General features: G+C 52.1%; 1 protein-coding gene across 1 annotated transcript in view; it reads right to left on the bottom strand.

Moving 5' to 3' along the window:
- Window positions 1–27,843, bottom strand: part of PREX1 (phosphatidylinositol-3,4,5-trisphosphate dependent Rac exchange factor 1) — a 176,695-nt gene that overhangs the window by 87,479 nt on the left and 61,373 nt on the right. The window contains 3 exon segments of the mRNA XM_047744760.1: window positions 3,526–3,630; window positions 10,234–10,356; window positions 14,318–14,389. Of these exon segments, the coding sequence (XP_047600716.1) occupies window positions 3,526–3,630; window positions 10,234–10,356; window positions 14,318–14,389 (300 nt within the window).

Below are 27,843 nucleotides of genomic sequence, written 5' to 3' on the forward strand. Positions count from 1 at the left end.
GGCTCACCACAAGCTGCCCTGGTGATGTCAGCTTCGGGCAGAGAGAGGGGAGCCTGGGGGTAGGGGAGCACTTTCCAGAAGCCCCGAGGACCCGGCGGGAGAAGGGTCTGGCTCTTTGTCCAGGATCAAGGGGTTTTCACATAAGTGTCAAAGCTGCCAACCACACTTCTCCCCAGACACTCCAAATTCTTGTTTTACTTTGTTTTCATGGCGGGGGGGCCAAAAAGCAAACACACACAGAGCTGCCATTCACTGTTCTAGCAAGATGACGCTCCGGGTACGATGGGAACAACTTTGAAAATTCTCTCTTTAAATGCTGCTCCTTCACAGGACTGATCACGGGAGCGATCACACGATGAGTGCATTCAGTGTCTGTCGCTACATCCCGCTATAAGAAAAGCCTTTTGAGAATCTCAGATCCCTTCCACTGCCTAAAGGTTCCTTCCATTATCTGGCTTCTCTCTTCTGATCTCACTTCCTCCCACTTTCCTCTCAGACTCTCCAATCCAACTACCCCGGCTTTCTTGCTATTCATCAAACACTCTCCTACCTCAGGGCCTTGGGACGTCCAATTCCTCTCCCTGGAATGATTTCCTCCCAATATTCCTTGCCTCTCTCTCTTACTTTACCAAAGTCTCTGCTTAAATATCATGTAAGACACGATTTTCCCACAGACCAATCTCAAATAGCAGCCACCACCCTAAATCCCTCCAAACATCCTGCCATCCTTAACTTACTGTATTTCCTCCACAGGATGTAACACCCTAAGACACGGCAGGTAAGTTTCTCCCACTAAAATGGCTGCTCCATGAGAGCAAGGCCTTTTCTTGCCTCGGTCACTGTTGTACCCCAAGACTTAGAATGAATGAATGAATAAATAAATGAATAAATTACCCCATTTTACAGACAAGAAAACTAAGTCACAGAATGAGGAGGTCCCCATCCTATCTCTCAGCGAGCACACAACATATCCTGACTGGAAAGCCAGATCCCGTCTGTTCCCAACGCCTTAACAGCCCATGGAAGACTCGAGACAGCTCTTCTGTCGGCGGCCAAAAGCTGGAGACACCAGCAGGGAGGGAGAAAGATGATGCATGGGCTGGCACCACCCGTGTCCTTCCCCTGCCCGATCCGGCCCCTTTCAGCTGCTGCTAGGAAGATGGCAGCCGGGCCCACCCAAAGACCGCAGGAGAGAGAAGAAGGAAGGAAAGAGGAAGTGGGGCCCTTCCCTTCCCACACCCCTGCTCACACCATCCCGGCATTTCCTGCTTTTCAAGACCCAGAGGAGCCCAAGGGGACACCCCCAGGAAGAGGGGCCCTGAGCCAGGAGCCTAGAGCCTGGGCAGCAGGGACTCCAGGACTCGAATCAGCAGGTCAATCACAGAAGCACGGCCGTGCGTGGTCCCTGCTACAGGACTTTATCCTTGCTTTTGGCCCTGACTCTTTGACGAATGTAAGTACAAAACTGGAACGGCGAGGACACAGGTAAGAGTGGCCAACAGCATCAGTCCCGAACGTGAAGACACTCAAGACCCATCTGCCCTTCCTCAGGTGCTCCCCAGGAATGGACCAAGCAACACGAACGCACTAGTGAAGGAAACACACATTCTGAATCCAAATTCTGGAAATTCTTTGTTGGAGACTGTGCATGAGGGAGATGTGCAGGTAAGAATTTCATTGTGCAGTGTGGCCCCCTGGACACACGCCTAACACTCCTTGTGCTGGGTCAGATAGCTGTTCTACTTGTTGTGCTTTATTTTCTATGCGCTGCTGGGAAATAAAACCGAGCTTGGGGGTGGCGGTGTTGGTCTTTGACGGAATGAGCTGGGGATCTAGAAGTGAGAGATCAGGATTCGAACCCAAGACGCTCACTTTGGGAAGTCACTCCAAATTTTAGAGTTCTCAAAATCACCTGCTGGCAAGGGCCACGCGGTGTCCCCTACTGTATTCTTCCACGGCAAGAGAATTTTCATCTAGGCACCCAGGTGCGTGCCCCATCCTCCCCTGCAGCCGGGTGTATCTATGTGGTGAGGTCCTGGACATGAGTATAAGAGATATGGGCAGCTTCCTGTGTGCCCTTAAAAGGAGAAGGGCAGGCCCTCCTTCCACCCCCTTCCTGCACCCCACTACCCAAATGTGGAAGTCGTGAGAGGTCAACTTAGACCACAGAGGTGAGTGCCCAGCCCAAGCCACTAGCCCCAGACACTAGGGCTCCCATCCCAGCCTCAGGCTGTCTACATCCACGCTGTTACCACAACAGAGAAATAAACGTGTACCTTGTTTAAACCACTGTTATTTGGGATGTCAGCAGAGCAGACAAATGTGTATCTTAACTCACACACAATATACAGTGGCTGGTAAAACTTCAAGGAAATCACAGATGAGAACCCTTCTACACAAGCGAAGCTCTCTGCAATTGTAGAGAAGACCGTCCGGGATGTCTGCCGTCTGGCCTGACCAACATCTCTTCCCAACTTACACGCACAAGTGCAAACCCACTGTCCTTTAGGGCTCCACCCCCTTAGGGCCTGTGGGTGGAGTTGACTCCGCCCCCGAGCTCCAGCAATAGCCAATCAGAGCAACAACCAAACCCTCCACCTACAGCAATTGGTTCAGGGATAAGGTCTTGAGCCAAGCTGAACCAATGAGCATTAGACCCAGGATTTCTGCTGTTATCTACAGAGAAAGAGGAGCTTTCTTATCTCAAAGTTGCTCTGCTATGAGGCCTCACTGGCACCACGTGGGGAAGCCTCCCTGGAAATGGAGCCAAGGCAGAGAAAAGCAGAACCAAGAAATACATCCCTGATGACATATTTGAACACCTAGATTCTGCTGTGCCTGAAGCCCTCTTGGGTCTTAAACTTCCCAGAAAAGGGAACCCATAAAAAAAATTTGGGGGGGGCGCCTGGGTGGCTCAGTGGGTTAAGCCTCTGCCTTCGGTTCAAGTCATGATCTCGGGGTCCTGGGATCGAGCCCCACCTCGGGCTCTCTGCTCAGCGGGGAGCCTGCTTCCCCCTCTCTCTCTGCCTGCCTCTCTGCCTACTTGTGATCTCTGTCTGTCAAATAAATAAATAAAATCTTTAAAAAAAAAATTGGGGGCATAAGCCAATTTTAACTGGGTTTTCATTCGCTTATAATTAAATAATCCTAAGGATACAATCATTACTACCATTTGCTGCCACTCTTATTAGGATCGTTATTTTAGATCAGGAGTTGGCAAACGTGGCCCTAGGGCTGGATCCAGCCCGCTGCCTGTTTTGTAAATAAGGTTTTACTGGAACACAGCCACGCTCACTCCTTTGCATATGATCTAAGGCAAAATAGAGTCACTGTGACAGAGAGTGCGTGATTCAAAAAGACAAAAAATCTGGCTCTGTATAGAAAACATTTGGTGATCCCAGAGTTACCCCAGCTGTTATGACCAGCTGACCCAGGCAACACAATACGGGTCGGCGTGAAGCTCTCTTGTGCCCAGAGATTCACAAGCCTGGGCTGAGCGGAAGGGAAGGTGACAAGCACACTTACCAAAAGGAAGGCTCGCACAGTGGGGATCTTGTTGAGCTCCACAAGCAACCGCAGGGCCTTCTCGTGGTTGCTGCAGTACTCCTCATACACACAGAACTTGTCCTTCTGCAAGACAAGGACAGAGTCTGTGAGAGAGCCCGTGGCAGGAAAGCAGACACACTGATACGCGCCCATGGCTGGGCCAGCCTGGGAGGACCCCCGGACCCTGAGCGACGACAGAGCAGGAGGGACCTCAGGTAGGGTGCCATCCACTTACTGTGGGCCTCGCAGCCTCCACTCCTGCCCTGAGTCTGCACCCAGCAGCCTGAGTAACCTTTCAGGAAGCAGCACGGCCCAGGGTCAAGTGCACAAACTCAGAGCCAGCAGCCTGGGCTTGCAATCCTGGGTCTGCATTTAAGTATGAACTCGGACAAGTTCCCTGGCCTTTCTGTGCCTCCACCTCCTCATCAGGAAGGTGGAGTTGTTCATAGTTAATTCATGGGGTTGTTAGAGAGATTAAATGAGTTAAAACATAAGGCTTTGGCATATGCTAAGTTTCCATAAATGTCCATCCTTTGCATTAAACTGCAAGTCAGGCTGTGTCACACCCCTGCTGACTATTCCACTGCACTAGGAAAGAAACCCAACACTTGATTATGAATTTCAAGGGCCAGATAATGTGACCCTGCCTTTCTCTGACCTCATCTCACTGGGCTTCCAGCTACTCCTTGAATTTGCCAGTCTATTCCTACCTCAGGGCCTTTGCACTTGCCATACCCTCTACCCAGAACATTCTCCCCCCAAGCCTGGCTACTCCCCATCTCAGATTCCACCTCCTCAAACAACACCTGGGCAACCCTAGCTAAAGCAGCCAGACAGGTGTAATCTGGAATGATTCAGATTATTTGTTTATCTGTCTATTCCCACACAGCAGTCAGCTCCCTGAAGGCAGTGACCACATCTGTCTTGTTCACTAAGGTAGTCTCCGATTCTGGCACAGTGGCTGGCACACAGTAGGGCCTCAATGAACACATGCTAACCAGCTGGACTTTAAACACCTACTATGTGCAATGCCCTGTATATATGAACCTGAAAAATCTAAAGAAGGCTCAGGAATTTGGGGGAGCTGGGGGGAGTAGAGCCCTGGTCGCTGCCACACAGCAGTGACACTCTTGAGGCAAGGGGATAGCTCTGTTGACCTCCAAATGCCCCTAAGCCCAAAGCTGGACTCCGTCCAATCTAGAGGTCACCTGTGGGTCACCAGGTCTCTAACCCTCAGTCAGGGCTTCCCGCACTCACAGGAAGCTCTGCACTGAGCATCCTCAGCTCCAAAAGGCTCACAGAACACCACCTCCCAACCTGCCAAACCCTAAATAAGGATGTCCTGGGTAAGACCACTGGACAGGAAGGGCTGAAGGGCTTCCACCTCGGGCTGAGGGTTGGGCAGGAGACCCCAAGAAGCTAAGGAAGGAAGAGGTGGTCCAGCAAAGCCAGCCAGTCATGTTGCTTCTAAACAAAGCCCCCGTCATCCTGCCAATGGAGCAGCTGCAGGAAAGAGCAAACCAAAGAGGAGGGAGGATGGGTTTCAGAATCAGTCAGCTGCCCCAGCCCGCCCCAACCCAGCTCTTGGGGCAGTGAGTGCACAACCTGAGCAGACGTGCTCCCTAGCAAAGGACCTATAGCCACAGCCAAAGGCCAACACGGCGGAGTGTGTGCTAACCCGTTGGTCCCTGCCACACTCTGCCCTCCTGGAATGCGGGGACACTCAGGCACTCCTCACCACGACCTGACAGGTAATGACTATCTCCCCACTATCATAGGGGAAAACCGAGGCCAAGTCACAGGCCCAAGGGCTCATGCCTGGTGAAGCGGGAGCGCCGGGGCTTGACCCCTTGGAGCCCCCTTGCTGATGCACAGCTCCGGGTCACGGCAAAAGATGGGGACGGGAGGGGAAGGCCAAAGCGGACAAATCTCGAGCCACAGATCCACAAACTAAGCTCAGAGAGGGACTAGAGATAATGGGGACAAGCTTAGAGTGACTCTAGAACTACACCCCCTGGGTCAGAAGCCCAGCCCCATGCTCCCTGAGTAGTGGAGAGCCCTGGGCAAGCTGCTTCACCTCTGTCTGCCTCGGTTGCCTCATCCACAAAACACACCATGACAGCCCCCCACTACTGGAGCGGTTGGTGAGGTAAATGATCCACGGAGAATGAGGAGGTCAGTGCCGGGGACACGTGGACTCTATGGGACATCTCAAAATCCTTAGAAGTCTAGGCTACACACACAACCAATAAACATGAATCATTAGAGAAAAATACCGAAACAAACAATGTCACAACTATCCAGGACAAGCCACCCTGACACATACTCCGAGGAGTGGCCAAACACTCTACAACATCATAAGATTACAAGCAACATCTCCAGACACCATGACCCACGTTGGCACACACACAGAAACACACGTCCCTGATGACCTCCTCCCTCGGCTGGTGCCTACAGAGCCATGAGGACAGGGAAGGAAAAGAAGGGACCCCAGTATCCCCCACACTGCCCAAGCAGACCTCTTTCCATTTCCACTCTCTCCAGTGACCCCAGGGGACCACTGAGGCCAGTGGAGAGTGGTCAGACAAGAATGGACTGCAGGGGTTCACCCAAACAAGGATAAAAAGTTGTGGACAGGAGGCTGCCAGAAACACGGGGAGCCAGGCCTCCAGGGGCAGACCACGGTGAGGTGGGCTGCGAAGAAGGGGGAAAGGGGCCTTTCATGGTGAAGGTGACAGGAAGTGGTGGCCTATCTGGAGCCCGTTCCTGCAGAGGTCTACAGGGCCTTACAGCGAGGGCTGGGCTCTGAATGCAGGCACAGGGATGACAGCAGGAGGTCCCAACTGTATGTAAGGAGCTCTAGAAAAAAACTGCTCCGCAGCCGGAAGACCCTGACCTTTCCTGGGGCCACAGACCCCGCTATCAGTCCTGTTCATAGATAAGCCACCGGAGCCTCCAGGGCTCTATCAGCATCAACCTTGTAAGCCCAAGTACAAGTTCTCCAGCCACATTCAGAGTCTGGCTCCCCAGGCTGCCAGCTCTGTGTCTGTCACGTTTCGGAGCCCCTGCAATCTTGTCCAGAAGGTACAGACAACAACGGTGTCTCCACCATAAGGTGGAGACTTATCAGGTGACTACACCATAAAGGCTGAAAACAGCACGCAGGGAGGGCTCACTAAATATTAGCTGTTCTTATTGGGGCTGTTGTTACTACCACTATTAGGACGTCGGCAAGTTCATTATCCCACAGTGAACAGGTGTATGACATGGTGGAACAGGGAGCGGGTTGGTTCTGATGGCGGAAGAAGGGGCGGGCAGAGTGGGGTGGAAGGGAGCCGAGTGGGCTCACAGGTTGAGAACAGGCCACCAGGGAAAGGACAGGGCCGAATCCAGGAAACGCTGAAGGCCCAGACCCCCAGGACATCTTACTCCTCAGCTGCGCACTGTCCATCTCCCACCCCTCTACCCGGCCCCACCCCCGCCCCGCCCCGGGCCACTGTGAGCTCCATGGGGGCGGGCTTTGCATCTGCTGGGTCTCTGCTGGAGCCCCAGTGGGGACTGCAGGCACCCTGAATGAAAGCAAGAAAGCATGAGGAGGAACTGAGAGGAGCCCAACAGGCCTCCAGCCAGCCCCACGCTTCTTCCAGATGACCCTGCTCTATAGCGACTGTGCCCCGGGCTCTTTGCGGGACCGTGTGTTATCTTTTACCCAAGCAGCCATTCCCCGCTATTCCAGTCATGGCCCCCAGTTTCTCCCCTGGGATCCACCTCCTCCACTCGGGAGCCCACAGACCCCACTCCACTCCCAGGCACTACAAGTGAGCATATGACCCAAGTCAAACCAACCAGAGAGCTCCCTGTCCTGGCTGCCATGGCCACGTGACCCAAGCTGGGCAAGGACAACCGTCAAAGACTCATGTCGGAATTACTGTGAAGAGAAGCTCCCTTTGAACCGTCCCTGCTATAGCAGGCAGAGTATCAGCCTGAAACTGATGAGGGTCACCTCTCCCCCCCAAACACAGCCCTCAAGAATGAAGCCAACACAGAGGAAATTAGGGCCCAAAGATACAGACCAAGTCCTGAAAACACCATATGAGGCCCTGGATCCAGCTATGCCTAAAGCCCACTCACTGGAGTATTTCATTTGTATGTGCCGTATGCACTGTAAAGTCTTTTTCATTTGTTTAAACCTATTTGAATTGGTAGTTTTGTCACTTCCAATGAAGACAGTCCTAATAAATGCACACTCTGAAAGGGGAAGGAAAATGAAAAATTGGACCCAAGTCTAGCAAAGTGACAGGGTCTCCCTGTCATTCTCCATCTGTACAATGAAAAGGTTGGGCCAGAAAGCAGAAGCCAATCTGTTTGTTCTCACATGCCAACCCCAATCGATGAATAGCACTGGCTGGAACACTGGTTAGGATTCTGGAACTGCCCTGGGGAGCCCCGAGGCAGAATGCTGTGATTGATTAGTAATGTCTGCCATGGCTGCAGGAGAGGAGAGTAAGGGAGTGATAAGGTCGCTGCAGGTTTGTCATTCCTCATCCACTGAGCCCCTTCTCTGACGTGCTCTGCAGTGTCCTCCTCTCCTTCAGCTTGAAAAAAGGGTAGGCGACCAAAGGCTTGAGGCTTGGAGTGGTTAAATTTAGCAAATGGCAACACCCCCTCCTCAAACCATGCCCAGCCCCATCCCCCCCATCCTTTCACTGAGCCCCATCCCAGCTGTGTCTCAAGCCTGAGACCCTGCAGATATGGAAATGCTGCTTTTGACAGCTACGAGCCCAAGCGTTCAGTTTCCCCCTAGAGGCCCCACATGGGGTTTTGATTGTTGTACCAAGAGGAAACGGACAAACAGTTATGCACACACAGATGTGGCGGGTGGGGGACGTGTGGCTGTGGGTTTGGGCTGTGAAGGAGGAGACGTGGACAGGTGCCAGATGGGGACATCTGGGGATGAGGGGTGAGCCCCAGGGGAGGGCTCAAGGATTGTCAGAGGTGATGGCCGCTGTCCACAGTCACCCACAGAGTGACACATACTCCACAGAGACCATGTGCTCCAAACCACTCACTTCACACCCAAAAGGCCTGAGACTCAGAAAAGGGAAGGAGCTGGCCATGTAGACATCTGCTCCAGTGCAGAGGAGAGCCTGAGCTCCAAGTCTCACTTTCACAAAGGTTTCCCCAACTTCTCGTCTGCCTATCCACACAGCTCGGGATGCACAGACCACGTAACCTCCCTGCTAAAAACCTACAACTCTTAGAATAAGATCCCTCTGGGATCTGCCCCATGGCATCCCTGCCCTCCCTCCATCACTCACTCTGCTCCGGCCACAACAGGCTGCCTGCCTTCCTCCTGCGTACATGCCTGTTCCCAGTCTGGGGCCTCTGCCCTTGCTAGTCTCAGCCTCTGGAATGTCTCTCCCCAAGATCTTCCCATTTCACTGCATTTCAGAGCCCTGCCCTGACCAGGGTTGCCAGACTAAACACAAGACACCGAGCTGAATTCAAAATTTCAGATGAACAAACAAATCATTTCTTAGTATAAGTATATCTCAAATAGTGCATGAGACATACATACGCTAAAAAATTATGTCATTTACCAAATGTACTAGATGTCCTGGGTGTTGTTTGCTCAGTCTAGCAACCCTGTCCCCGACTTCCCAATCTCAAACAACCTCGAGCAGAGTCAGCCCTTGTCGCCTCCATATTTTATATTCTTCATGGCCCGTGTCACCATCTGAAATGGCCTCCTCCATTTCTCCAGCTCACGAGCCTCAGGGCAGCAAACACAAGCTCATCTCATAAAGGGCAGCAACCTCGGACCCAAGTACAGTGCCGGGGACACAGCAAGTGTTTCGTATGTATTTCAGGACACTTCTCATATAAGATGGTGACAACATGAGCCTGGGGCCAGATTACAATGGCTCCAAATCCGGGCTCTAGCTCTCACGAGCTATGTAAGTCACACTAGGACTCACCCTCTCTGGGCCTCGGTTCCCCCGTGTCCAAAGTGAGAACAATGATAGTACACACTGTTGAAGGCTGTTGTGAAGCCTGAATGAATGAAAATATATAAAAGCACTGCAAACAGCGCCCAGCGCAAAGAGATGTCTGTGTCAGTGTGCAATCAATTCGGTAGTTAGTGGTTGGGTTTTAGGGTGCCCACGGCCCCCTTCCTCCAACCATCCCCTCACTATTCTAAGCAACGTGGCAATCCTGCAGGAAGACAGAGGCTCCTATGAAAAGCCTCAGCCTCTCTGACTGGCAGCTGAAGTGGGACCCTAAGACACCCTTGTGGGTCATGGGCTGGCCAGGTTGGGACTCACACTCAGGTCTGTGTGACCCAAGGCCACCCTCTTGGCCCCAGCTACCCCTGTTGGTTACGCTGCAGCAGAAGGGCCCTGCCAGACCAGGAGGTCAGGGGAACCCCAGGACACAGGCATTCAGCAGGGAGCCCTAAGGAAATGGGAGCCACACACTACGTGCCACTGAGGGGAGGGAGAACCCAGTAAGAATAGACCTAGTCTGCTGGGCCCAAACTGCTTCCCATCGCTCCCGGGGGGCAGAGGCTGGGCCTGCCTGCCACCTGCCGCCCCACCTCCCAGACAGGCCTGCCGAGGAAGCTGGGGACGAAGCCCACTTCCCCAAAGCTGCAGCCTACAACAGGGGCTGGGCCATTGAACTCACGAATTTTAAGAAAACGTTCCCGAGTTCATGCTGAGACTGAGGCTCGGGATGTAAACAGTACTCCAAGGCAGCCAAGAAATCCTTATGAACTTCTAAGATGTCTTCGATGTTTGAGAACAGGACCTGTGAGGGAAGAGAGGGAGGCCCAAGGACCATGTTAATCGAGGCATAGAGGGAGGGCAAAATCAAGCAAAAACAGGAAAAAAAAAAAAAAAACATAACCCCCAGTGCAGGCGAGGATATAATGATGCAATAGGCACTCCAATAGGCTGGAGCCAGTTAACCACTAATTTTTATTATTTTTATAATGCTAAACCAAAATATGGTCAATGTTTATTCTGCAGGATTCATACCTAATCCTGGGCTAAGAACTTCACAGGCATTTATGGCACCCAGGGCTCGCTGCAGGCCCACGATGTAGAGACGACTGTCACTCCCCATTTACAGATGAAGAGCAGGGACCCAGAGTAAATTAACTTTCTCAAGGTCGCACAGTCCAGTAAGCAGCGGAACCGAGGTTCACACTCAGCATGCAGTGAATTTTATATGAAGACATTTAACAGTTTTCATCGTGGCCAGACCACCAGCACATCCCATCAAAAGGCTGATTTTTAAAACGATGAGGGTATGTCCATGCACCTACTAAAATGATGTGGCAGAAGAAAAGAGGATAGGGAAGGATGTCCGAAATATGCTGTGTAAACTTGCACACACAATACCGGATTGCCTTTTCTCCCCTAGGAATCTACAAATTTTGAAATGCATGTACCATCTGACCCAGCAATTCTACATTGTAGAATTTACCTGTCAGTCAGTAGTCTCTGAGCAGGGACAATTGTGTACCCCACAATCACAGATTTCCTAGGTAGAGGCTGGGGATGCTATTAAACACCCTACAATACACAGGCAGCCCCCAGAGCAAAGAATTCTCCAGACCAACGTGTTAATAATGCCAAGTGAAGAGCCTGGTGGACAGACAAGGACATACTCCAGCCCTATTTGCAAAAGCAAAAAACTGGGAAAAAGGCAAGTGTCTAAAGGGGGACTCCTACTCAACAAACAGTTAAATAAACTGGACAGGTTATAATCAAATAAATTCTATATGCAGAGATGCTATGCAGCCTATAAAAAGAATCTGCAGCTCTGTGGATAGAGATATGGAATCCTGGAATGGTCTTCAATATACATTATCAAGTGTGGGGGTGCGGATCATGGTGCCAAGCAAGATTCCAGCATGGACCCATTTGTGTTCGTTTAGGGGAAAAAAAAAAAAAAAGACAGGGGCGCCTGGGTGGCTCAGTCTGTTAAGGATCTGCCTTTGGCTCAGGTCATGATCTCAGGGTCCTGGGATCAAGCCCCATATTGGGCTCTCTGTTCAGTGGGGAGTCTGCTTCTCCCTCTCCCTCTGCCCCACCTCAGCTCCTGCTCTCCCCCAACCTCAAATAAATAAAATCTTTTAAAAAATACATTTAAAGTAAAAAAAAAAAATTTTTTTTAAAGATTTTATTTATTTATTTGACAGAGAGAGATCACAAGTAGATGGAGAGGCAGGCAGAGAGAGAGAGGGAAGCAGGCTCCTTGCTGAGCAGAGAGCCCGATGTGGGACTCGATCCCAGGACCCTGAGGTCATGACCTGAGCCGAAGGCAGCGGCTTAACCCACTGAGCCACCCAGGCGCCCTAAAGTCAAAAAAAATTTTTAAAAGGCCATTCCTCTCCCTGGGCTGGCAAAAGCAGAGACGTCTGAATGAAGAGTAAAGCTGGTAACTGCAGGGACCGCTGGGAAAGAGAACTAGGAAGACTTTCGGTTATTCACTTAAGGTCCTTTTAAATGCATAAATTCTTTTTTCCCCTCTTTTCTTAAAAAAGGAGGTGCATTTTTTTTTTTATTTAATTTTGAAGAAGGTACCCACGTGATTCAAAAACTAAAACACAGTACAGCAAATCCAGTGAGGAGATCCGCCCCCTACCCCAGCCATCCCACTGGGGCTCACAGCAGGGGTAACCGGTGTTACTACTGGTTCCTGGTTCCCTCTAGGGTTCCTTCATCATTTGTTCAGCAAATACAGACCGAGCACCTGCTGTGTGCCAGGCACTGTTAGGGGCCCTGGGGGATCCAGCAGGGAACAGACAAGCGCATGCCTCCACGGAGGTGACATTCTAATGGAAGGGGACGGACAAGAAACAAAGAGTTAAAATAGAATGTTCTGGGAAGTCAGAAGCACTAAAGACAAAAGTAAAACAGGAAGGGAGTCCCAGGGAGGGGCGGAGGGCCAGGGACAGTCCCTCTGAGAAGGTGACATCTGAGTCAAGAGCTCAAGGAATGAAGACTAACCTCACCAACCTTCAGAATGCACCAGAAAGTCTGCAGAGGGAGCTGGCCTGTGGGTGGGCAGGGAAGGCAGAGAGGTGAGACCATTCCGCAAAGGCGGCACTGTGAAAGGGCCAGTGAGTGTCTTCCTCCTCTGCCTCGCCCTGGGGGACACTCATCAGGGAGGTGGGGGGTGGGGGGAGTCACCTGCCCTGTCTGTTTCTGTTTCTCTCTCTCACCCTTTCTGGTTCACATGGTTAAATCAGCTTCTGTTAAAGACAAACAGCAGAGATCCTACTGCCAGACGTCCTTCAAGGAACAGCAGCAAAATTTCAGAATAAATATTTGTCTCCCAAAAGAAACGAGAGCATGTATCGTCCAAAAGGCATACATAAGAATGGTCATAAAAGCCCAGAATTGGAAGTAACCCAAATATCCGTCAACAGGAGAATGGACCATAAATCATGGGACATTTGTACTATGGATTACGACCCAGCAATTAAAGAGACAGAGTCACACCCACACATGACAACACGGGCAAAAGTCACACACACACACACCAGTGAGCAAAAGGCACTAGATGTGAAAGAGCTCACTTTTATATAAAGTTCGTGAACAGGCAAAACTCATCAGTGGCTCGACTTTGAGGAGTGGGCATTTATGGGGTGGGGAATAGGGGACACAGAGCAGCCCACGGGGGAGGGAAATGCTCCACCCTCACTGCGGTCGTGTCCACAAGTATGTCCGTATGTGACACTGCATCACGTCTGACACTCACAATGCACCCTTTCCTGTATGTGAATCTTAGCTCATTTAAAAAAAAAAAAAGTAATTTTTTAAAAACTGTCTTAAGTTACAATTCAAAAATTCTAGTAATCTTTACATTGCAATAAAAAATCAACTGTGAGAAATACACATAATAAACAGCAGGTCCCCGGTAAATATTTGCTGAACGAAGAATGTGTGTGTGCGTAAAAGACTTAAATGCCAGCGCTGTCAGAGACCAGACGGGCAGCGAGACCTGAGCGGCTCTCTTTACATCTAAAGCCTTAACTTTCTTACTCAAGACGCTGGACTCAGGACTACCTGCCATAAGGTTCCTGTCCAGACTAACCGAGACATGTGGGGGGAATGTCCTGCTGGATCAAGCCCTTTGTGCACAATGCAAGTCAGGGACCTCTGACACCCGCCCCACGCTGCCCCCGCTCGCCCCCTGGACCAGGGACCCCGGAGCCCCAAGAACTAAAGGCAACTTCCCAGAGAGTGAGATCAGGCTGGAAAGCCAGGCCCGGGCAGGGCAGGGGCCTCTGCCGTGCACACAGAGGACCTATTGATGTCCTCCTGAAACTCCCCAGAGCCGCAGCCAAGATGAAGGCCGGACCCAATTACTCAACCGCTCTGCCTCGCCACTCAATGCCCAGTGCAGGGGCACAGGCCGGGGCTGCCAAGAGGGCGGCTGGAGGTGCCAAGACTCCCAGGGGCGCTTGGGAAGGGATTTTCCACTGGCTCCATGCCAGGGGGCCTGGCACAGAGAAGGCTGGGAGACAGGATGGCCATGACGAGCAAGGAGACAAAGTCTCGAGTTGGCTGAGTCCTCCTGATACCCACCAAGCACAGAGCCCCCAGGGCCCGCAGGGAGCACAGGCTGTGGGAGGGCAAAGCCAGCTGCCAGCAGGGAGGGGGGCCTCCCACTCTGCCCCCTGAGCTTTGCCCCTAGAGGAGCAAGGCACACCATGGCAGGACCGTCTGCAAGGGGCTGGCCCAGCAGTACACACCTTGACGTTCTCCTCGGTGAGGCCCTTCTCCACTGAGTCCGCCACGTTCTGCCGGATGCGATGCAGGAAGGCCTAGAGGAAGAGAAGCAAGGAGAGGTGAGCATCCAGGCCTCTGATCTCCCGGCGATGGCCTGAAAGGAGGACCACAGTTCCAGTGCCACCGAGAACGGACACGGAAGGTACCACGGCCCAGGGACGTGGGCAAGGAGTAAGGAAAAACCTACCCAGCTTCTGCATTAAACACACTGGAGTATCCCTCACCCCATTCAGTCAACAGATGTTTATTGAGCATCTCTGACCTCAGGCCCTGTGACCTCAGGCCCTGTGTGGGGGGGGACGGCACAGCAATGCCCCGCCCTCAGGGAGACGCACTCCCATGGGCTCCTTACTCTCTCAGGTTAAAATTCACTTCCCTTCTTTTTTTAAATTCCTTTTTCAAAAATGTAACTTACAAATAATAACATATTCATTCACATGCTTCAAAAGTCAAAAACATAAAAAGAGTCAAAAATACAAAGAGCCTCTCTCCTGCACCCCGGGCCCCAGGGCATCTAGTCCCTCCCCACCCCCCAGGGGAACCAGAGCTGCTCGTGTCCCGGGTCCCCTTCCAGAGAATCTTCATGCGAAAAATAACAAACGGAAAATATATACTTATATACACATACACACCCATGTTCTTATTTTTACCCTTTCTTACACACCAAAAACACAGCAGCAGACCCAGGCCACGCCGCACCTGCTTTTCCCACTTAATCCTGCTTAGAGATCCTCCCCATCCTTCGTAGGGAGCACCCGCATTCTCTGTTCCTGCTGCCCGGGATCCTGCGTATGGACGGACCCCAGCTCTTATGCTACTTTTTTCAGGGGCTCAGAAAAGAGGTCATCTCTGTCCTCTGTGATGTGGCAGATGACAAAGAAGGGAGGGGGTGCCAGGGGACCGCAGGGAGCTGGCCAGCACGTCCCATTGAAGGGGGATGGCCGCGTCTTCCTTCCAAGCGTGGTCAGGTGGGAAGGCGGCAGGCCCAGGGCCACCAGGTGTTCTGGTATTTTTCTCAACAGAAGCCAGAAATTAAGATTTTTTTTTCTTTTGCACAAAGTCTCCCAGTTTTTAAATATCCGCAGAATACTGGTGGTTTTTGTGAGGAACCAGATTTTAGGGGTCGAGCAGGATGGGGGGCACCAGAATGGAGGGATGCAGCCGTGCTGATGAGAAAAGACAGATGACGGTGGCCTGGCCCTTCTGTGGGAGGGATGGAGCTGGCGATGGAAAAACTACTAAGAAGAACGCGGGGGCTCGGGTAGGGGAATGGGAGATGTACCCGAGGGAGACAGAGGCCCACACAGCAAACTCTGCCTGGCCTGTCCCCACTCGAGGACTTGGACCCAGGCTGACCTGCCATCAGCTATAGGCCATCCCCTGTGAAAATGACATCACAGTCCTGTCACAACCACGGGGCCATGAGGAGCTGCGGTGGCCCGTCGGGGGCCCTCCCTGCCACAGCTGATTATAGCAATGCGGATCAGCACGGGGTCCCCGCTGCAGAGCCCAGATGCAGGTTAATTAAGTGTGTCTCTGTGCCCATGCTTGTCTGGGAAGATCTCCTAGTGGCGGGGAGATGGCGGGGGACAGCCCGGACGGAGGAAAGCAGGGGCAGGCAGGCCAAGAGGAGGCTGACCATCCACAGACGGCTGTCAGATCCTTTTCCATCAGCCAAGGATGTCAGTGGCTGTCACGGGGTGCCGGCCAGCCAAGGACTCGGGTCTCTTGGGGGTGGTGCACTGCGGCCTCACGTAGGGTCATATGGAGGAAAGTCGACGACACAGAGCGGGGCAGAGCAGTCTCCGCCAGTCGCCCCAGCCCACGGTTAAGTCCCCAGCCTGGACTTCTCCCCTGAAGACTCCACACATCCCACCCAGACGCCGAGGGCATCCAAATCCTAGCTCCTGATCGTCCCTCCCAACCCAAACCACCCAAGCTCTTCCCAGCCGGACTGATGCCGCTGCTGCCTGCCGGGGGCTCCAGCCAAAAACCTCCAGCTGTCCCCGTCACCCTCCACGCCTCTCTTTCTCTGGCACCCCACTTCTATCCATCAGCAAATTCTACCAGCTTCACCTTCAACAGCTATTAAAAATCCAACCTTGGGGGCGCCTGGGTGGCTCAGTGGGTTGGACATCCAACTGCTGGTTGCCGCTCAGGTCATGATCTCATGGGTCGTGGGATCGAGCCCCACGTCAGGCTCCATGCTGGGTGAGGAATCTGCCTGAAGAGTCTCCCTCTCCCTCTGCCCTTCCCCCTGCGTGTGCGTGCACCTTCTCTAGCTCTCTCAAATAAATAAATAGTTCTTAAAAAAAAAAAATCCAACCTCTTCTCTCCACCTCCATAGCCACCCCTGCCTCAGTCCAAGGCACCACCTTCTCCTGCCTACACCAACGCAATCACCTCCTCCCTGTTCCCCCTCATTGTCCCCAAAGTCCTTTCTCCACACACAACCAGAGGAATCTTATTAAATATGTAAATCAGAGCCTGTCAATCCACAGCTTAAAATCCTCGACAGCTTCCTACTGTGCTTAAAAAAAAAAAAACAAACAAAAAACAAATCCTCCCTCAGCCCATAAGGCCCCCATGACCTTGTCCTAGTTAACCTCTCCCCACACCTTCCAGCACGCACTTTATCACTCCACACCTCAACGCTCTTCAGTCCCACCATCATTCTATTTCTTCAACCCGCCAGGAGACACTCCTGCCTCAGGACACAGGACATCTGCACCCAGGAGACACTCCTGCCTCAGGACACAGGACATCTGCACGTGCTGCTCTTACTAGCAGGATATTCTTCCCTAGCTCTACTATGGGCCAGCTCCTTCTTATCCATCAGACCTTAGCTCAAATGGCATCTCCTCCAGGAAGCCCTCCTTCTCTTCATACACTCCCCACCTTCCCATCTTGCATTAAAAGTCCATTAAAGGGACGCCTGGGTGGCTCAGTTGGTTGGACGACTGCCTTCGGCTCAGGTCATGGTCCCGGAGTCCCGGGATCGAGTCCCACATCGGGCTCCCAGCTCCATGGGGAGTCTGCTTCTCCCTCTGACCTTCTCCTCGCTCATGCTCTCTCTCACTGTCTCTCTCTCAAATAAATAAATAAAATCTTTAAAAAAAAAAAAAAAGTCCATTAAAGAGTGAGGTTAGGTAACCTTCATCAGTTCCTAAGGGAAAGGCCAATTTAAGAAGGGAGCATGGCTGGAATGAAACCTTTACCCCAATCCAACAATAAAGACCAGGTTTGGAAACTGACAGTTTGTGTTTAAGCAGAGATCCTCCTCTTTCCTGCTGTGTAACCTCAGGAAAATGCATTAGCCTCTCTGAGTCTCAGTTTAGTAATTCCCAAATAGGGGGATCACAGCAATACCTCCCTACCTTTCAGAACGCAAAAGGATAAAGGGAATGGAAGCTCCACGAGGGTAGGGGGCTTGCCTCTCTTGTTCCCAGCTGCATCCCCAGGCACCCCAGTATGCTGGCATACAGAAAGCACTGAACAATGAAAGGAAGGGGTGGGATGTGCCCGACACACAGCAGGAGCCTGCGGGAAGCCTGCTGACCTCTCCTATTAAAGGGTCACAGGGGCCGGGGACAGGCACTCCTTAAGGATGCTTCAGCAGGAGCAGTGCTGCTGGGAAGGCCAGCCTCCAGCCTCCTGGGACTGGAGGGAGACAAAGGCCCGTTGGCCCAGCACCGCTGGGGACAGCAGGAAGCTGGGAGTGCTGGCCTAGATCGGGGCTTCCTGTCCTGGTTTCTTCGAGCAAGCAAAGCTACCGCTATTGTGCTGGGACAATGAGAGGCTCGGGCCACCCACAGAGGAGCGGCAAACAGGCCTGCGTGATGGGCACAATGGGCAGCTCGTGACCCGGAAAGAATGGCTAGTCAGGGGCTCTGGGCCCAGCCCTTGCGCTGCCCAAGGCACGATCGGCTTTTCCAGGCGCTGCTAATGCCCTCCGTGCAGGCGAGGTGGTTAGAGGGAGTCTTGGGGGCGACTCCAGGTCCAAGCCTTGACAGCTCTGGAACACTCAGCCAAAAGCCGCTCTGTCTTGGGAACCTCCCTTAGAGATGAGGCCATTCTCAGGATTCCCAGGGCTGCCTGAGACTCCGCTCTGGCCCCGCCATCTCTGTCCAGGCAGTGTCTGCGCCGTCATGCTGCCTGTCCCCACACCTGCCCAAGTCCCCCTCTACTTTTGTTGACAATGATGATGGAACAGGTGAAGGATTTAGAAAGGCGCAGAGAAAAATCCAACCAACGGCCACAAACTCCACTTCAGAAAACCTTAACATTATCCCAAATTTGCTTTACACCATTTTTTGAAAGAAATTCATCAAATCTGGGGGAGATGCAGACTGGGAAGGGGCACAAGGAAGCCCTGGGAGGTGCTGGAAATGTTCTATTACTTGATCTGAGTGGCGGTTCCACAAGCCAATGCATATCCAAAGCCTCGCCCGTGTGTACTTCATACACATACCGTGTGAGTATCAACCTCAATGCGGATCAGGAAGGAACGAATTACGGCAGAAAGAGGGGAGGCACTTGTGCACCTGCCCTCCTGCAAGGCACCCTCCCCTCCACCCACGTCCTGGATATGGGACTCCTCATTCCCACGCATGCCCTTTGCCCATTTAATGCACTTATGTGAACGGACAAGCAATAAAAAACACTGTTCTGCGGGTTTACGACGCTTCTGTAAATGACACACTTTCAGCAACTTGCTTTTCTTACTCGACATCCCATCTTCCACATTCACCCACGCTGTCATGCGCACTGGGCAGCACCTGCTCTCCAGACCCCACCCACGTCCCTTGGTCCTCACCCCCGGGGTGCACGCCATCACGCCTCCAGCTGCCGGGCCCCCCCATCTTGGAGCCTGAGGGCCCTCTCCCCCGTGCAGGGCAGACCAGACAGACAGGGGAGAAGACTGAGGTGCGCTTCCCCCGAGGCCCACAGTGGTGACCTGCTTGACGACGCACCTTGCGTGGCCACCTTCCATCCCCCACTTCAATCCCTCGCTTCGCTGTGGATGGTTTCTAGCTGCTTCCTCCCAAACAAACTAGTGCCCCTTGAATCAGTCTCTGGATCTGCTTCTGGGCAGCCCACCCAGGGTGAGGCCTCCGGTTGTTTGTTTCATTGCTGAGTACTTAGAAGTATCATGAGGCAGAAGTTTAGGTGGTTCCAAATGTCCTTCCAACAAGCAGCGCTATGATGGGTAGTACGTCCTTGGGGCTCAGGCACTCCAGATCCTCCAAACGCATACTGATTGCTCCTGAGGTTCAAGTGTGCAAATTCCCCCAGATGTGTACCCACATGTGGGACAGTTGGCCAGGTTTAGAGATATGTTCAACTTGACTAAGCGGCTCTCTGCCATGATCGTAACACATCCACTCCGACCAGCAGCAGATGACAGTCCCCACAACTCCACACCTAGGACAAGATCCATGTGCTCTCGTTCTTTCATTTAATAAACACGTGCTGAGACTCCCATGTACCCTCTTTAGCTCATTTCGAACCCCACAACCAGCTTTTGGGGTAGGTATTTTGGTCCCATTCTACAGGTGAGAAAAACTGAGGCCCAGAAGATAAGAAGCCTAATAGAAGGCATCTAGCCAGAAGTCAACAGAGCCCAACCCCAGCCCAGGAATGTCTAACTCCTGCTTGCTGCTCGGAGGGGACCAGAGAGGCTGTTCATTGGGCCCACATGTCTCCAGGGCTCCCAGACACAACATGATCGATTAGTGATGTCTGCCACAGCTATGGCAATGGCAGGGCGAGTAGGGCTATGTATTTGCCATCTCCAGAGAGCTCCTGCTGCATGGAGGAAGGCAGGGAGCATGAGAGGCACTCACCTGAGGTCAAGAAAGGTTAATGAGAAAACACAGATCAGACCAGGTCTCCTGAGGCAGGCTCCCATCTGCCCTGCCTTGCCTTGGAGCAATGACTCCCAGCTCAGAGGTGACCGTGCCCTCCGGAAGAGAAAACAATGCCCATGGTCCCTGGGGTTGTCACGACTAGGGATGTGAGCACTACTGGGTAGAGACCACAGATGCTGCTAACCATCCACCACTGCCCGGGACGGGCCCCACAGAGAAGAATCTGGCCCCAAACAACAGTAGCTCCAAAGGATAGTAACCCTGCCTTAGAAGAGGCTCTTCTAAAACCTAGAAAGACAAGACACTGCAAGGTGAGGGCTGCTCCCACCCCTCACTTAGCCACAGGAGCTGGTCTCCTTTCCTCCCGTGTACACTCCTTTTGTCCCCACCCAGACCTCTGTGGTGGCCTCTCTGGGCCCAAGGGAGCTTTCTTCCCAGACGTTCAACCACCAGGGGAGACCTCCCTCCCCGGCTCACAGAGGTCTCCTCTTAGACCCAGAGAAAGGCGAGACTTGCCACACTCCCCACAGCCATTTGAACCCTGTCACCCTTCCCAGAATTGACTGGTCACTGTCGGCAATGGTCTCACTGACAGAGTTACGTGGGGACCTCACTGTCTGGGAGCATCTCCCCCGCAGAGCAGGAGCCGTCTCAGGGCCCAGGGTGGTTTCATTCACTGCCATATCCTCAGCCCACAGCAGGTGCTCAACAAAAGTGAGGAGGAATGGTGGGAGGGGGAAACTGAGGCAGGGGGGCCCAGAAGAGGCTCCAGAAGTAGCCGGTACAGAATTAGGAGTACTAGAATAGTAACAGTAACAATAATAATAAAAGTAATAATAAAACACTTATTACTGTTTACTATTACGATCCCTTACATCTTGGGGCCCTACTCTGTGCCAGGGCTGCGCCAAGCGTTTTAATCCTCAGGTAACTGTAGCAGATAGGTACTATTACTGCTGAGCCCATTTTACAGAGGAGGGAACTGAGGCCTGGGGCAGTAAAGAGCTTACCCAAAGCCACCCAGCTAGCGAGTGGCAGAGCTGGACTTAAAACCCAGGCAGTTTGTTCTGGTGATGAGCCCCCAGCCTACCACCCTCCGCCACACACACACACACACACATCCTCAGTGAGTAACTACAGACAACCGACCACATGGGCAGAAAACAGGTAGCAGCTGCCCTTCAGGGTGCCTCTGGGGAGCTGCCATCTGTCTGGGACCTGCAGCCACAGCCTGGGGAGGATAAATCTCTCCCTGGAGATAAAAAGGAATAGAAAGAGGCCTCCAAGTCGCTCTCTGAGACGTGATCCCTGATGGGGGGGTGGGGGGGCTCGGCTGCCCCCAAGGACACCCCTGCCGTGGCCAGGGTGACCTCACTAGACATATGGTGAAACTGGAGAGCGCCAGGGGACCGGGCAGAAGTGAGGGGAGGTGGGGAGCAGGGCAGCGCTGGACTACAGCAGGGACAGAGGCAAGGGGGGACCCATCCCCCGCCAGGGTCTGGGTGGCCGGGGGTCCATGGAAGCAGCGTGTCACAGAACAGCAGGACCCTCGAGTCCAAGAAGTAACAATAAGATGGGAACAACAGCAGCAGAGTGGGGGTTGCGTGGCCTGCTCCCAGCAGCCCCACAGAGGCCAGAGTTTGGGGGGGACCCCTCGAAGGCCCACTGACTCCTTCCAATGCCCAAATCCTATGCTCTATCCGTTCAACCGCTGGGCATTTATGCCACAGCGAAAAATAAATCTCACATGTGAAATCGAGATTTAACTTCAGAATCTGATTTCTAATTCTATCACTTGGGGTTTCGTTAAATAAACTGTCCATCTCCACAAAGGATGATCATGCTAGAAACGGTTTTTCAGAAGTCCAATCAAAGGGATGGACAAAGAATATTGATAGATCCCTAACGGTGGGGAAGAAAAAAAAGAAAAAAACAAGTTACAGAATACATAAAATATAATCTCATTTTGGTTAAATAAATCATCTCTACATAAACACAGAAAAAGAAGTGTGGAAGGAAAGAATCTAAACTTTGTGAGACTATGGCCAAAATTACTAGCTGTCCCCTGATATCTGGTCTCACCTTTTCCTTTAGAAATAGAATCCAAGATTTTAGAATAAAGACTATTTCCCGGCTTCCCTTACAGCTAGCCATGGCCATGTGACTAAGTTTGGGCTGGGGGCTACCAGTGCACATCTGATGTACAACATTTTGGACGTGTCCCTGGGGATGGGAAGAACAGGCAGGGATTCTTTTCAGCTATTCCTCCTTCCTACTGATTGGATAACCGATGCGATGCCTGGAGTCAAGCAGCCACCTTGTACCATGAAGTGGAAACCATACTGAAGAAGATGGAGCAGCAACAGAGAAGCTTACGTCCCTAAGGACAGAGGAGCAGGTGCATCTGCCCCAGGGCTGCCTATAATTCAGTAAGAAAAAAAACTTCCATCTCATTGAAGGGTTTTATCCCTAGCCACGAAACCTAATCCTGAGAGTGGAATTACAAGTGATTTTAACTTTTCCTTTCTTCATTTCTGTTTTAGTCCAGACTTCCAAAATGAGCATGTCACTTTCAAATCACAAGTCATTCTCTAACATAAATGTAGTTTGTTTGTTTGTTTCTTTCTTTCTTTTTTATTTGGACAGGAGATGTTGCTAAAAAATACCAGACCCTCCTACCCACCCAGATCATTACTTCTTCACCATCGAGGACGCTAGTCTGCCTTCTCCTCCTGAAGGGCGTGTGTCCCCATACAGACAGGGCAGCACCCGTGCTGGCAGAGAGCAGGAATCAGGCAAATATGACATGAAAAGGTTTTCCTTCTGCCATGAACCTCTGAGCTGTCCACCCTTCCTTTTCTATGCTGACTCTAGAAACCACAAGACACCCCCAGGAAGGTGCCCCTCGGCCAGCCCCCAGCCAGCGGGTCTGGCACTTCCACAGCCCAGGAGAGAGAGACCTTCCCCATCTACAGCCCCCGCCACCACCCAGCTGAGAGTAAAACCCCCTGCTCTCCATTCTCACCCCTTTTTGTGGAGCCCGTGCCAGCAGCAGAAAGCCACTGGCCAGAACAACTCCCCCAAAATACCCAAATTTCAGTTTTGAGACGTCACAGTCAGGGAAGGTTACATATTCCATCACGGAGAAACAGAACTGAGAGAAAATACCATTCCTTTTGCAACTTCACACTTATTCCTTTATGTCACATCTCATATAGCTCATTATGAATTCTACATATGTATATAAAATTCAGCTCATTATATAAAACAGCACAAGTGCTGTTACATGGTACTATATCTTTAGCAGACAATTATCTTCTTGTAAGCTACAGTTGAGGCCTCCATACTGTTCCATGAACATACCAAGTGCCATCCTACCTCAGGGCCTTTGCACTCGCTGTTCCTTTTATCTGGAAGATTGTCTCCAGATATCTGCAGGGCCCCTTCCTCACTCAATTCATTCCCATCTAGAACCAAATGTCACTTCTGAGAGGCCTTCTCTCACCACCCCACTTTCAGCAGAAGCCCATCCTTCCCCTCCATTCACTGTATCTTATCCATCTTTTTCTGCCCTACAGCACTCACCTTCGCCTACCCATATCTACTTCCTTGCTTGTCACTCATTTACTGCCTGCCATGTCTACACCAGGAAAGAAATGGCTTGTTCAACAGCATTCACCCCTAAGCCTAAATCGTTCTGGCACAGAGGAGTCAAAGTGGGTTCGTGGGTACCGATGACCAGCTTGTTTGTCCTTGAGAACAATCCTACGAGGTGTGCTGTGAGCATCCCCACTTTAGGGAAAAAGGAAACCAGGGCATAAATTAGCACAAGGGGGCTCTATAGTCAGCTGGCCAGGCTCCATGCCTGGGTAACTGGGCCTCACCTTGCAAGGTGCCCACATAAGGCTTAAATGCAACACCAAGTGTCAGCCTCTAGGTCTCCCTCCACCCCCCATGCTGAGAGCCCCCAGGATCCAACTCAGCACCAAGCTCACAGAAGGTGCCCAATAAATGACCATGGCAGAGGCAGGCACTTTGAATTCCATATTCAACAAGAGTAGGCCCTTCCCCCTGGCCTCTAGACACTGATTCTCGGACTGTCAGAAACACTGGAGAACTTGGGATGCCTACGTGGCTCCGTGGGTTAAGCGTCTGCTTTCGGCTCGGGTCACGATCTCAGGGATCTGGGATCAAGCCCCACGTCGGGCTCCCTCTCCCTCTCCCTCTGCCCTTCCCCCGTCCCCCTCACATTCATACTCTCTCTCTCTTTCTCATGCTGTCTCCCTCTCTCAAGTAAATAAATAAAATCTTTAAAAAAACAAAACATTGGAGACCTTAAAAAATCCAAGTGTTGGCTCTACATACAAAAAGAAAACTTTCGTCAAATGAATAAATGTTGATTTAAATGCCTAGGGGCGCCTGGGTGGCTCAGTGGGTTAAAGCCTCTGCCTTCGGCTCAGGTCATGATCTCAGGGTCCTGGGATCGAGCCCCGCATCGGGCTCTCTGCTCAGCGGGAAGCCTGCTTCCTCTTCTCTCTGCCTGCCTCTCTGTCTACTTATGATCTCTCTGTCAAATAAATAAATAAAATCTTTTTAAAAAATAAATAAATAAATAAATAAAAATAAATAAATAAATAAATGTCTACAAAGCATAGCTTACATCCCGCGGCAAGCACTGAGCAGCTCTGCTCGGAGACACGCATGTGGACAGCATGGGGACCGCGGCCTGCGGCACAGTTGAGCCGGTTGCCAGCACTACAAGTCTTATGAGGCTGGGCCCCAGCAAGCAGACCCCGGCCGGGACAAGGATTTGAGGGCAAGTAGTCAGTGTGGGAGGTGCTCCAGCAAACAAAGGCCGGGGCCAGGAGAAGTGAGTGAGCCTGGGGAAGGGAGGGCAGCCAGTACAGGGCATGAGAGCAAACAAGGGACCGGGGTGGGCGACAGGGCTACCAGCCCTCTGAAGCCCCCTGAGAGCCAGTGAGTGACCCAAGACAGGGAGGCTGCAAGGGAGCCGGGGCATTTATACACCGGTGCTGCCTGGAGGACAGCAGGGAGGGGGTGTTCATTCCCCCGCACTTCCGGTGGGCCCTGCAGCTCTGCGTGGTGAGTCTGGCTGGGGGGCCACCTTGGAGCCTCCAAAGAAAGAGGGTGGAGGGCCTTGCTGGGGGTAGGAGGAAACGCCTGGAGTGGCCCTGTCCGACGGAGGGAAACCTCTGAAAAAGGAAGGCACACAGGGCACCTAGGTGGCTCAGTGGTTTAAAGCTTCTGCCTTTGGCTCAGGTCATGATCTCAGGGTCCTGGGATCGAGCCCGCCATCGGGCTCTCTGCTCAGCAGGGAGCCTGCTTCCTCCTCTTTCTCTGCCTGCCTCTCTGACTACTTGTGATCTCTGTCAAATAAATTTTTAAAAATCTTAAAAAAAAAAAAAAAAAGGCAGGCACGCTGGCTGGTTAATGGACACCCCTCCAGGCTGGACTATCGTTCCCGGGTCCTCACCAGGACCACCTGCCCAGTTGCTGAAACACTGAACTACTTTGGTGATCGGCAACACCTTGAAGGGGGTCGGGGGCTGAAGTCTGAGCAGGTGACTGAGCAACTCAGACAAGCCCCCGTCAGACCTGGAAGCGATTTGCTACCAGAGCTGCCACGTGGCAGGGCACCTACACACAGTCCCCCACGAGACAGGGCAGCATCCCGAAGGCTCCTCAGCCCTCCACCCCCCACCTCTTCTGAAAGCCCTCTCTGCTCTCTGGAACTCTCCCTTCTCCAGTGTGGGAAGGGCCCTGCGTCGCCTGGGGCAGTGGTCTGTGAAAGTGGCTGGTGCCCAGAGGCTAGAACCGCCTGATTCAGATCCTGCCTTTGCCACCTACTGCTGTGTGACCCACACCTGGGACTCCACCTCTCTGTGCCTCACCTGTGCCACAAATGGGAATAATAAAACCGCTGACGTCATAGGCTCCCACGAGCCTAAAATGAAATACAGTCTAAGTGCATACGACGCGCTTAGGTCAGTTGGTTCAAATCTCAGCTCTGCCACTTTCTGGCTGCCAATCTTGAGCAAATTACTTACCCTCTCTCTGCTTCAGTTGCCTCCTCTATGAAATGGGGATAAAATGAGTCCAGAGGATTACAGTAAGGATTATAGATGCGAACAAGTATAACAAGCACTTTGGGGCCTGGGACCCAGTAAGTGCTCAGTAAAGCATCAGCTGGAATATCCTCCACAGCCCCGCCTTGAGTTTACAGGGTATCTTCTGGGAGCCCAAGCCCTGGCATTGACAGATATGAACCCACTGTGTTTCCTAAGGAAACTTCTGGAATTGGGTCAACCCCATTTCTAGAGCTCCTATGATCTACCAGGGACTTTCACACTTGTCCTGCATTATTTTCACTTAGGATCATTGTTTTTTCCATAAAAACAGTTCAGTGACAGCCTGCCTGCTTCCAGGTCTCCTGGAATGAGAAAGAGGGAAAGCTTTAGAAACTGAAGTGTGCCGTCTCAGCCTCAGCACTAGGGGCACACCTCCCCGGTTGACAGCCAACCATGTGGCCTCATGAGTCACACCTTACTTCTCTGACTCTCTGTCCTTGTCTGAGAAAGAGGCAGCTGAGCTTTAAACAAGATGATGCAGGTAAAATTTCTGTCAACTACGAAGACTTCCTGGAAGAAGCTGGAAGATGTGGCCAGGGGGCTGGGCCAGGGGAGCGGGGCTGGGCCACAAAGGAAGCAGGACCCTGGGGATGATTCTATTCTCAGAGGAGAAAGCCACCACCAAGCCTTCTCCCGGCCAACCGGTGCTACCCAGGGCCTGTGTGCACCAGAGACAGAAGTGGGCCCTGGAGACACACAGGACATGACCCTGACACAGGCATGTTCGCTCCTTCCTGTGGCCACCCATTCACTCAATACTTACTACTCACCTACTGTATACCGGGCAGGCCCTGTGCTAGAAGCCAAAGAGAAATCGGTGACTGAGTAAATCCACCCAATCTCTGCCCTCGTACAGCAGCCACAAGACCAATTACATATGGATTTTAAAACGCAATGGCACTAAGGGAGGAGAGCTAGGAGTCAAAATAAAGCTGGATCAGGACACAGAGGGATGGGGTTGAGGAGCCTCTCTGATGAGATAGCATTTGAAGAGACAGACACTCAGGGACTGAGGTGAGGTAGCAACTTTGCAGATATCTGAAGGAAAGGCATTTGAGATGGAGGGAACTATTAGTGCAAAGGTCCTGAGGCACATTCAGTCCTTCCAGACCATCCTAACTAAAATACCTGTCCCTACTCCTGTCCTGTGCTCCCCACAGCACCTGTCACTGTGGATATCACACATGTGCACTTATCAGCCTGTTGTTCGTCTAGGGCATCAGACTGTCAGTTCCAGGAAGGCAATGATGTTTGTGTGTCTGGGTATCCCACTGTATCCCACTATATCCCCAGAACCCAGGATTGGGCCCACCAGGGGGTAGGTCGTACATGCCTAGTTGATGAATCATCGCTCATCTAGAAAAGACTCACCCCCCCAACCTAATTTCTAGGCCCTGAGAAAAGGTGTCCAGTTCCCACGCAGCCCCACTCCATCCCTGACCATGGAGGAAGTTGGCGTTGAAGCAAAAA

Source organism: Lutra lutra, chromosome 9 (assembly GCF_902655055.1).
Source record: "Lutra lutra chromosome 9, mLutLut1.2, whole genome shotgun sequence".
NCBI classification, from domain to species: domain Eukaryota; kingdom Metazoa; phylum Chordata; class Mammalia; order Carnivora; family Mustelidae; genus Lutra; species Lutra lutra.